This window comes from Mustela nivalis, assembly GCF_964662115.1.
Source record: "Mustela nivalis genome assembly, chromosome: 6".
NCBI classification, from domain to species: domain Eukaryota; kingdom Metazoa; phylum Chordata; class Mammalia; order Carnivora; family Mustelidae; genus Mustela; species Mustela nivalis.
Genome location: NC_139025.1, coordinates 86049056 through 86060669, shown reverse-complemented (window position 1 = coordinate 86060669; position 11614 = coordinate 86049056). Strand labels below are relative to the sequence as shown.

Below are 11614 nucleotides of genomic sequence, written 5' to 3'. Positions count from 1 at the left end.
ACATAATGGGCCAATTATTTTTTAATCAATTGGTAAGTATTTTATAAATTTCTCAGTCTTATTTCTAATGAGATAGCATCAATAGACATAATCCATATAAACAAAAGCTCTTTGGAGATGTCAGTTTCAAGAGTGAAATCGATCTTGCGATCAAAAGGTTTGAGAACCATTGGCATGGTTTGAGCAAAACCATTCCTGGCTGCCCATCTAGTTTGCCCTAGGGATGCTCTGTTCTATTCCCTGTCTGCTTAGCTCTTCCGTCAGGACCTTCCACTGCATCCAACTTGCTGCTCATCACTGTAGTGTACCAACCTCTGGCTTCTATTAGTTCATGGTCCTATCACCCCCCATCACTACCAAAGAGCCAGTTCTGTAATGGCCTCTTGCTGCCAGACCTGACTTTCAGAGGACAGCCAAACAGCTTCTCCCAGTGTGTTCCTCTTTGCTTTGATAACCAGAGTATCCTATGGGCCTTCCTGCAGGACTGGCGTGGGTTTCTGGCCTTACACAGAGTACCGACCATAGCAGGCTCACTTCTCTGAGCTTTCCGAAGCCTTCTTCCATCCTCTGCTATGGCAGTTCTGGCATTTCCTTTTCCCTTGGCTGACCATTGCCTTTCTCTGTCTCCCAGGATCCTTGTCAGGGTACAAAATACTATTTCACCTGAGAGTGCTCCCATATCAATAAACTCCCCTTTTTTTTTTTTTTTAAACTTAATATTCCAGTTCAGCTCCCCACGGATCCAGCCTACACACCCTCTCCTGGCTCCTACCACTCCATGTTGGCCACTTTTGTAGCTGCTTTTGTAGCTTGCCCATATCGCCCTCTTCCTTCACTAGCATGCCTCTGAACATCCCTGGCAGAGTAGAGCAGGGGTCAGAACCCCCTAGGGTCAGAAGGATTCACGTTTGAATTCTATCTAGCTATGTGACCTTGAGCAACTTACTTAACTTCTTTGAGGCTGTTTCTTCATCTCAAAAATGGAGATAAAGAGTAACTGCTTTCTAGACTGTTGTGAGACAAATGAGATGAGGAAAGGAAGGGCTAAATCTGGAGCCAGCACATAATAAGGGCAAGGATATTGCAACTGTTACAATGGGTCAGAACTTTCTAAAGCTGAAAAGGCTGCCTTATAGAGTGGACAATAAGGTACACCATCAGGGATACTGTCTTAGCTGCTGCTGGAGAGGGCGCCATAGAGATGTTGTGGAGGAGGTTCTAGGGCCCTTGGGGGTATAACAAAAGATGACCTTTGGGACCCATTCTGTCCCCAAGCTGCCTTGATTTTCTGATTTCTCTGACTGCTTACTCTTGGTTGGGGAGAGGCACTTAGAGAAGCATGTTCACTTTCAGGCCACTAGGGGGCTATTGAGTTGACTGCAACAGGAATACACTAATGGTTTCTTAATGGCTCAGGCACCAGGGAGATCAGGCTCAATTATATCTGAAAGCATTTTGAGTTCCTAGGGTAAAAGACACTCTGTAAATCCAGATAATAAATAGGGCTTATTGATGACAGGTTAAAGAATCTGGCACTGTTTCGTTTGGAGAAAAATAGGGTGAGAAGAATTGAATAAGGGCTTTGAGTATATTTATTCCTTAGCATAGAAAAAAGTGACATGCTGTTTTCCTACCCCACTGGGAACCAAGCAAGAGGAAAGTTTACTTTGCAACAGAAGAAACATGGAGTACACTCAAGAAAGAGAATGGAAGGAGGCTTTGGGCTGGCCTTACCTGGAACCTTCCAAAATAATTCACCTTGGTATAGTTGACCTGATCAGTTCTGCCAGGAAGACCAGAAAGCAGGCAAGAGAAGAGAGGACAACATGGAGAGACAATTCAGAGATTTTAACTTCACAGGCCTCTCTGCTGGGTGAGTTGGGAACAACCTAGGAGCAGGACAGAGAAGGAGTGGTGGTCTTTTCCCCCAAAAGCCCACAAAAAGAAATTAACACTCCAAATTTCCGATGGCCTTAAAATTTCTCAGAGAGTACAAAGGCAAGCTAGGCTATTCCTGGAAATAGCATGCGATTGACCACTGCTAGTGGCAGACTCACACCTGCGTCTCAGGAATGAGAGAGAGGGGGGCTGAGTTACAGGCCCATGGTTTAAGCAGCTGATCAAGAACCTCAGCTCTGGTAGCCCTTGGCCTCTGTTTGGCTGAGGTCGTGGGCAGGAATGCTGGGGAGGAGCTTCCTTATAAAGGCACAGGTGTCTGGAAGGCAAAGATTCTTGTGGAGGAGGAAGGAAAATGGGAAGGGCAGAGAGGGTCCTGTCCCACAGAGTCAGGAGCCAGGAGTCAGTCTCACACATGAAGGGGGCCTGTGTCACACACAGGATCCCATCACCACTACAGCCCTCTCCCCGACACACCATCCACAGGCACAGTCTCACATACCCACTAAGACACCCAGGCAGCCTGCACACCCAGCTCCAGGAACACAGGAAGTAGAATTCAGGGAGGAGGGAACCATGAATTCTGGAAAGCCTTCTACAGAGGGAGTGGGGAGAACAGAAGGCTGGAGAGAGGAGGGCAGAAGGACCAGGGAGGCACAGGGGAAAGCGGCTACTGAGACTCCGAGCTAAGTGAGGGGATGTCATCACCTTGGTGAGGGGATGTCAACAACAGCCCAGACCCCCAGGCCCAGAGGGAATCAGAGAGCAGAAATTTTCTGAGAGCCACCGTTTCAGTGCACCTCCTTGAGTCCAAAGCTGGGAGTCGGAAGTCCCCCAAAAGCGGGATCTGGGACCTGTTGCGAACTTCCGGACTAAGATGGGAGGCGAGTCTGGAGAGCCCACCTTAGCACGGGGTTCTGTCCCAGAAACTTTAAAAAGGTCTGCGCACCGTGACCCGGGCTCTAAGAGAACGAGGGAGGAAATCGGGAAGGTTTCACAAAAGCCCCAAACCCCAGCCTCGGCCGAAGACGGTGGGGGAGGAGAGGAGAGGGCGCGATCAGTTGATCAGTTGTGACCACAGTGAGTATTCCAGGCTCCTTAGCTGCCTGGGTGGGATGTGGGCCAGGCCCACTAGGAGTGAAGGGGTCCAGGAGACCCGCTCCTAAGGTACATGGAGCGGGGCATGAGCCAAGAGCATAAGCGTGTTATCGCCCCCACTTTGTGGGGCGAAGGCTTGAGGAACGCAGCCCTTGCTGCCGTTCCATCTGTCACTTCGGACAGTCTGGAGCGGAGGGTAGAGGCGCCAGAGTTGACAGCTCCTTGCTCAGACCGCCCCCCCCCCCTCCCTTTCCAGTTCCGCACTCCGCCCCAAACTGCGCCGTTCCCCTTTTAAAGAAGCGCCCCGGGCTCTCATCCTCGTCGCGCCAGCCCGCGCTGGGCTGCGGCGCCGTTGCCCTTTTAAGAACCAGCCTCCTTTAACTCTCTCCTAACGGGGCGTCCCGGCGGGGCTCGCGGCGCCCGACAGAAGCCCGCCTCCCGCGCGGCACTTCCGGACCCCGGTGTCGCCCTTTTAAGAGGCAGCCCCCAGCAGCGTTCCCCCCGCCCCCTGGTGCCGGCGCGCGAGGTGGGGGAGCCGTGCTGGAGCGGAGCGCGCCGTCCGCGCGGCCACTGGAGACCGGGCGGCCGGCGGCCGGGCAGGCGGCGGCAGCAGCAGCGGATGGGGACGCGGAGCCGGGCGGCTGTGGCGGCTGTGGCTGTGGCGGCGGCGGGGAAGCAGCTGACGGGCCGGCGGCGGCGGCGGCGCTGGCGGCAGTGACTGGTCCAGGCCCCGGCGGCGGCTGCAGCGACGCGGTGGAGGGCTGCGGGCGGGCAGCGTGAGGAGCGGCGGCGGAGCGCGGAGCTGCCGGGAGCGGAGGGCGCCGGGCCGCCCCTTGTCCAGTCCTCGCAGGCCGCCAGGCCCCCTCCAGCCGGGGCCGTGGAGCACCGGGGCAAAGGCCGGGGGCCCCCCATGAAGGAGCGCGACGCGGCCCCGGCCGAGCGGGGCAAGCCGGCCACCTACACCGGGGACAAGAAGGCGAAGATGGCGGCCAAGACCAACAAGAAGTGGGTCCGGCTCGCCACCGTGTTCGCCTACGTGCTCTCCGTGTCGCTGGCCGCCATCGTGCTCGCCGTCTACTACAGCCTCATCTGGCAGCCGGTGGGCGCCGGGACCTCGGGGGGAGCCGCCGGCCCGCCCCCCGGCGGCTCCAACGCCACCGGCCCGTCCGGGACTTCGGGGGCGGCGGCGGGGCCCAATGCCACGGGGTCGTCCCGCCGCGAGGCACCGCGCGACGCGCCCCCGCTGCAGGCGGCGCGGCCCATGCCTCCGGAGCCCTCTGCCGACAGTCCCCTGGCCGGGCCGCTGGAGCGGCCTCGGGGGCTGGAAGAGGACGAGGAGGAAGCGGCGGCGGCGCCGGGGAGTCGTTGAACCCCTGTGCGCCAGGGGCGGCCGGGAACAAGTCTCCCCTCCCCAAGCCCGGAGGCAGGACTTTGCAGCAGGACGGGGCGGGGAGCCCGCGGGAGTGACCCCCACGGGAGTGAACGCCCTCCCTTCCCCGCAACGATCGCCAGCTCGCCCCGGGAGCGGGTGGCCTACAGCCCGATCTTCAGCCAAGGGACCACGATTCGCCGGGGGCTCGGGGTTTGGTCTTCCCAGGACCGTGCTGCGCCAGGGCCCTGAGCCATAAAGGGAATGGGGGAGGGGTGGGGAGATCCCTGCTCCGAACCCTTTTTCGCCGCTAGCTCTTGTGTATCCTATGTGCACGAGTGACTCGGGCTTTCCCCCAAGACTCAGGGGAAGGAGGGAGCTATAGGGGCTCTTTAATAAGCTGAAGCTCTCGCAAGGAGGGCACCAAAAGTAGTGGAGCTCAGGTACGTCAACCTAGTTGCAGTGGCCACAGATGCATTTAATTTATCGATCCCTGTATATAGTTGTTGACATATGCACTAGAAGCTATAATTACACAGAACTGTATGTATCCTCCCACAACCCTGGGTAGCTACCCACTGATGGGGTCATGCAAGGGCTATTTGCTGGCCCCCAAAGTGCAGCTAGCCAGAAGGGCACAAACACTGTTGGTTTTTTTTTCATCACCCATTCTATTCCCCTTACTTCAGAAAGATAGGTTTATGACCCAAAAGAGTATAATCATCCTTAGACTTGAAAGGACAGTGGAAAACCTTAGAAGTAGAAGCCGTTTCGGGAGGGTGGAGAACGAACTAATCCCCTCCTCTTCCCACCCTAGTGCCCCCACGGAAGAGGCTTCCTGTTGTGGCCCTGACTATCTGGATTTGGGCCAGGGAAGAAGGAAGGGGTAAGAGCAATGCCTCTGTGCTTCAGTCCTTGGCCTTCTCACAGAGTTCTTTTAGGAAGAGCAAGCTTTTGTAAGTAGAGTGGCTCACAAGTGTTTTTATTTTATTGTCCACTCCTTAAGATCTTGTCATGTTCCAGTAATCACCCTTGCCTGCCTTCTTCCCTGAGCCTGTGACAGTATAGCCCTTCAATTAGGCTGAAATCTGTGTGAAACCAGAGCTCTGAGCACATTTTCTGGTTTTGCGTTGTATTCACAGAACCAGAAAGGCTTAAAGGTGGGCTTCAAGCTCAGGATTGTGCTGTGATAGCCAGTTAATAGACCAGCCATGGGAAATTTACCTTGGTTTGTCTTTACCTCTCCTGATAAACCCTACTTACACACAGCCTATACTTTGACGAGATGAGAAACACCAAGGAAAGTGACATCTGTATAGTTCTGGGATAGCAAGAATTATACATCCTCAATTTGGATTTCATTTCCTTCTGCCACTTGCTTTTAGGCAATGAGTGTGGGTAGTGACAAGATATCAAACCCCTTAGTGTTTCCTTTTTGGGAAATTAGGCACTTTAAAAAAACAAAAAGACAAAAACTTATCCACCTGAGTCCTAAAACAGTTTGTCTCCAGTTTTCTGGCCTACACTCTAGTTAGCTCTGATCCAAGTTTACAGAACCACAAGTCTTGCTTTAAGCCATGTTGCGGGCAAGGTAACAGCAGCTGAGCTGGTATAGCCTAGGAGCAGGCTGGTAGCACCCCCAGGGTGTCTTGGCTGGAGGAGATTTCTGAGCAGCTGATGTGACTTTGGTCATTAGGAAGCCTTTGAGGCCTTTTTAAATTTTTGGTGGGTGTCTGGGGGTGGGGAAGAAACATAAAATGCCACTTTATAACTCCAATAATAGCCTGTAATTTATATTTATTGTGTGAATTTTTAGTCTTCTATTTTAATAATTTGTAAATTGATCTCTTATTCTAAGAATCCTTTGAACTTGCAGGAGGACATCTGGGAATCTAGTCCCCTGTCCCCATCCCTGCATTCTGGACTGTTGAATCCACTTTGAGATGGATCAAAGAGTCTAGAGAGACCACTCGTAGGTCCAGCTGCTGGCCTCCTGACTCTAAAGCCTTCACTGGAATTGGGACATTAGCTCCAGCTCTAGCTGTGAACATGACCAGAGACATTATTTATAATTCAGCCATTTAAGATATACCTGTCCTCAAAAAGTCCTGTATATTTTTTAAAAGTTTTATTTTTCAGGTGAACAAAAATACATTCTAAGAACTCTACATAAGCCTGTGTAAGTTGACCATTTCTTTTTCGTAGTCCTTGGGGAAGGAGTAGAGGTTGGAAGAAGAGATGGTCTGCGAGGTGGTGGATGGATGTTGATGAATAGGTATAGGAGGAAAAAGTAATTACTCTGATGTTCTCTGTGCCTGATGGCCTGACGGAATTGATTAGTGAAGGGTAACAGGAATGCATCTTAGTCGGGAAGCAATCATAGGGTCAGATGAACCATGATAGCTAGCTCAGCCACCTTTTACGAGCCTTCAAAAACCTTGAAAAGGTTCTGCTTTTTTTAGGATTTAAAATTTTTTTTTTTTTTTTTTTTTTTTTTTTTTTTTTTAAATTTGAGAGAGAGAGATAGAGCACAAGCAGGGAGAGGGAGAAGCAGACTCCCTGATGAGCAGGGAGCCTGATCCCAGGATCCTGGGATCATGACCCTAGCTGAAGGCAGATGCTTTACTGACTCAGCCACCCAGGAGCCCCTAAAAGGTTCTGCTTTTAAAAGACTCTGAGCAGCAGATGCTTAGCTGGGGAAGCTTAGGGACCAGTGAGTATAGATACTAAGAATTATTACCAGGAGGAAAAAAAAAAAAAAAAAAAGAATTATTACGAACACTGAGCTGGCTGAGAGCTGGGGTGAGGATGAGCCACCTGCTAGCATCACTGTTCTCACCAGTGAACCACCAGCCCGTGAATAGTTGAAGCCGAACACCAGGAGAAACGTGCTGCTGCCCCCCCGCAGTGGTTGGTCAGAGCTTTGACAGGGGAGCAGGTGAGAGAGCCAAATGGCTGAGAGAAGGTGTAGGTTGCTTCAGAGGGGAGGCTTTTTCTCCCCCTAAAGCAAACAATAAAAGACATGTGGGTGAAAAGCAAAATATGAGGGATTAGTTATGCTGCAAAATACAGGGCACACAGTTGAGCTGAGCTCATTATTAGACAATGCTGCCCAGTACAAAGAAGAGTGAGAAGCCAGTGTCGGTGGGGCCCCCTGAGGCCTGCACTTCTCCAAAGCTGTAGGGGGGTAGCTTCTGTGCTTTTTACATCACCTTGTAGTCTGCAGGGGAGCCTGGAAAAAGCCCGCCCTTCTTTTATTTCCCTCTGCAGCCTACACAATGGCTTTCTGTGAGAGGACTTGGTAAGGCAGAGCAGAAGGGAATTGAAAGAGTTTCCAGGGTTCTTCTGGTTCCCCCTGGCCTTTGTGTAGATGGTGACCTGTGGCTTTTGCAGTGGCACACGGCTTCACACACTGGACACATAAGGCAGGCAGTGTGTACAGCAAGAGCCCGCTGACCGCCAAAAAGGGCACCATTGGCCAGAACAGGGTCGGGTTGGTGGGGAGCCATAGTGGGAACAGCTTTATTCTCGCGGGTTAGAAATGAGCTGCAAAATTGTCCATCAGGAAGGAGAGGTCTGTGCAAAGTCAGGGAGGGGGTTACTTTCCTTTACCTGCTTTGTCCCTGGATGACCAGGATCATTTCTAGGTGTTTACTTCCATGAGAAGTTCCTCTGTGCATTTACTCCCTGATGGCCTGCGTTTGAAAGAGGAGATCATCCTCTCTTGGAAGTAAAGTTTTGAAGGGTGAAGGATCAGGAGTTCGGTAAGCTATTTAGACTGAGTTTGTTGGGATCCTTTCTTTCCCCCATGATGCTGAGGTGTAGAGAAGGGTTTCTGTGAAGTTTTAAGCATAAGAAATACTTTTCTTCCTAACAGCTCTGGATTTCTGCACAGTATGAGACCACAGCTTGGGAAGCTTTTCTGTCTACCTTGTTTTTCAGTTTTCACTAGGGAATTCTCAGATACTGTGTTCTTCAGTTGAGTATTTATATCCTGTTTTGAAATGCTGAGTGGAGAGCATCTACTTGTTTCTACATGTTTCTTTTAGGGGAACCGAAAGGTCAGGTCCTGAGCTTTAGGGCTACCGCAGCTATTAAAAGGGGTAATAATTGTCCTCCCCTTCCTGTCTGCAGAGAATGGAGGTATTTCTGGAATTGCAGTGCAATAACAAAAGGGCCACAGCTGTATACTTTTTTTTTTTTTAGTCTCCTTCAGTGGAGGGATAGACCCCAATAGCTTTGCTCATTTCATGGGACCAGCACTGAGCTTGGTGCCTGGCACATAGCCATAGGTGCTCAGAGGTTGTTGGTCATCTGGTTGATTGTTGTGTTAGATAGAAGTAGCCCCAGTATCAGTGTGGTGTTGCTGGGGTAATCCATTTGCGTTCCCACATCCACAGCCCGCAGTCTGGTTCAGGGGAGTTGATGACTGAAGAGAACCCATGTGCTGACCACAGTCCTTCACAAGGTAAAGGACTTGGGGCCCGTCTGCCTGGTCTTTCCAGGCACTGGAAGTCCCCAGATCTATCCCCTGCAGTGCTTAGCAGGGGCAACATAGATTATGTGTCTCATCCATTGTCCCCTCTGCCCTGGCCCCATGGCTCTATACCTGCTTTCTCTACGGTTTTTGTCACACCTGTTTTACTTGCTGACAAAGTTTGTGGGTTTCTGCTGCCACAAAACCTGTGTTAAACTCTTTTTTCCCTCCAGTAGCTAATTAAAAAAACGCAAAAACAATTTTTTCCCCCTTAACCACACACCCAGACTCCATCAGGCTGTCCATCCTCAGTGCAGAAAAAGCCATGGCTCCAAGTCCTGCACTGTGTACATAAGCCACCTGGTCAGGAAGGAGCACCTGGGCCAGACCAATTTCCATGCATTCTATAAACATTTGTTAAGCGGCTATAAGGGACCAGAAAATTCCCACGCTGTTCTCTCCCTCAAGCCATTTCCAGTCATGCCAAAAAGAATCTACCTTTGTTACTGCCCTGTTTTCTTAACTTCCAGAATCTGGTTTTACAGTAGCTTACCAGTTAAACGCAATAGGATTCTAACTTCCCTTAGAATATTTTCCATGAGCCACTACTATTAATCTGAGAACTATTTATTCACTGCCTACAGTGTGTCAGGTGGGCCCCAAAAGCCCCCAAATGGACTTGTCCAGAAAAGCAATTCCATTGATGACCAAGGCACTCCTTTTTTTTTTTTAAGATTTTTTTTATTTGACAGAGAGAGAGGGAAGCAGGATCCCACTGAGCAGAGAGCCCGATGCGGGGTTCCATCCCAGAATCCTGGGATCAGGACCTGAGCTGAAGCCTGAGGCTTTAACCCACTGAGCCACCCAGGCGCCCCGAGGGCACTCCTTTTTAATCCACCTCTCTGCTCCCTCGGTGTTCAGAGTCATGAGCTGAAGTCTCTGCCCTGCTTGTGACCTGGAGGCCATCTCCACTCCCTGTGGGTAGTCTGGGCAGGATTGCATCACATGGCAGTCAGCGTCTGTGTGCATGGCCGGGTCAGGACATCACAAGGACCTGGGGGGTGGTGGGGGGAGGGAGAGGCCATGTGCTCTCAGAAGGGACCCTGAACTGAAAAATAGGAAACTTGCAGACTCAATAATGACACTGGTTAGGCCTTGGCCCCACTTTTCCCTCCTAACCCAATGGGAACTTGTGAGAGCCACTGGGGGGAATCCATGTGAGATGGCCTGGAGATCTGGGGACTAAAATTATGATGTATACATAGGAGGTAACATAGTTTGAAGGGAGTGCCTGTCCCTTTGGGCAAAATGATACCTGGAGAGAAATGTTATACCCTGTGCCCAGACCATCGGCGTTAGCATCACCTGGGAACGTGTTAGAAATGCCATGTCTCGGCCCCCTCCCAGACCAACCGAATGAGAGGTTCAGAAGGGGGGGCCCAACTTTGCCTTTAACTAGCCTTCCAGGTGCTTCTGACACTAAAACCTGAGAACCACCGGCCCAGACTCTCCCTCTGATTGTGGAACTTCGGGTTTAGGTATTTTTGTTTTGACAGATGGCTACAAGGTGACTTTTGACCTTTTTTCTTGGTTGAAGCCAGCTGCCCTGCTGGAGAGAAAGGAAACACTGTATCCCCAGAGTTTGTAAGAAAAAGGGAAAAAGCCTGTGTTACTGGTTATTTTTGAAGGTGCCTGGAGAACTTGTCCTGGAGCTCGTTAAGAAGGATGCCCGCCTGCAAGTATCTGCTCTCCCCTCCCACAAAGGTACTGTTGTGTCTGCCTCACCTCCTGCCCCAGGGCCTGTGCTCCTCGTGTCAGTCCTTAAAAGGAGCAGTGGGTGCCACATTCATTCTTTCTGGTGCCAGGTCTGTGCTGTTTCACTTTGCCGGCGTCAAGTGGTTGCTTAATGAGAGGCTGTGACGCAGGCCGGCACACTTGAGAGAAAGCAGCCTCAGTCTGTGCTTTCTGCAGCTCTGCTCCACTCCCTGCCTTCCCAGTCTCGGGGTCTCCCCTCAGTGAAGTTGTGGTCACCCTGGGGGCAGCCCTCGCTCAGAAGAGCTGCTTGCTGGGGTCTGTGGGTGCTGATAAGTGACTGGAGAGGCAGAGTGAAGTTGTATCTTTAGTTTCTCCTATTCCCTTGACCCCCCCCTTCCCAACCTCGTCCCCAAAATAAGAAGACATAGATAGCCACATGGGGATTATAGCTATTTCCTTTGTGGGTTTTTCTTTCCTTTTTTTTTTTTTTTTTTTTTTAGGGGGTGGCGGTGGCTAGTACCATCTTTTCCTGTTATTCCTGTCCCTGAGGCCAGGATCAGGGCTGGAGTTGACTGATGGTCAAACCCTCCAAACGTGTGCCTTGTGAGATAGCTAGGGATTCCCCAGTTACCTGTCCCTTGACCATAAGAAAATACAGTCATGCTGCTCCTTTGGGGAAAAAACAAACAAACTTTGGGAGGCATAGAGCAAACCCTACAAGGGAGTTTTAATTCTGGGGAAAATAATAAGCAAAGACTGTGGTGGGAGTCCATGAAATTACCACTGACATTAACGGAAGAAAAGAGGAAACTCTTGAGTTATGAAAGTTGGTGCGTGGAGTTAAAGGAAATGCTAAGGGCAAAGAAACCCCAGTAAGAGCAGGGTCCCTGTGTGAGTCTCTTTAAATCCAGTCAACTCCCCCAAGTGACCTTTCTTTAAGAAGGTCACTTCCCTGGAAGGCTGAGTAAACTTTACAGACCATCCCATATTCCCTGAAATGTACTGACCTCAGTGAAGGT

The 11614-nt window shown here is 51.1% G+C and overlaps 1 protein-coding gene across 1 annotated transcript; it reads left to right on the top strand.

Moving 5' to 3' along the window:
- The first annotated feature begins 3307 nt into the window (after nucleotides 1-3307).
- INAFM2 (InaF motif containing 2) lies at nucleotides 3308-6536 on the top strand. Its single transcript, XM_082736435.1, has one exon. It carries the CDS (start codon nucleotides 3905-3907, stop codon nucleotides 4361-4363), a length of 459 nt encoding a protein of 152 aa, XP_082592561.1. The 5' UTR covers nucleotides 3308-3904; the 3' UTR covers nucleotides 4364-6536.
- Nucleotides 6537-11614: the final 5078 nt, after the last annotated feature.

Coding starts and splice junctions, on each gene's coding strand:
- INAFM2 (XM_082736435.1), top strand. CDS start 3,905: ATGAAGGAGCGCGACGCGGCCCCGGCCGAGCGGGGCAAGCCGGCCACC.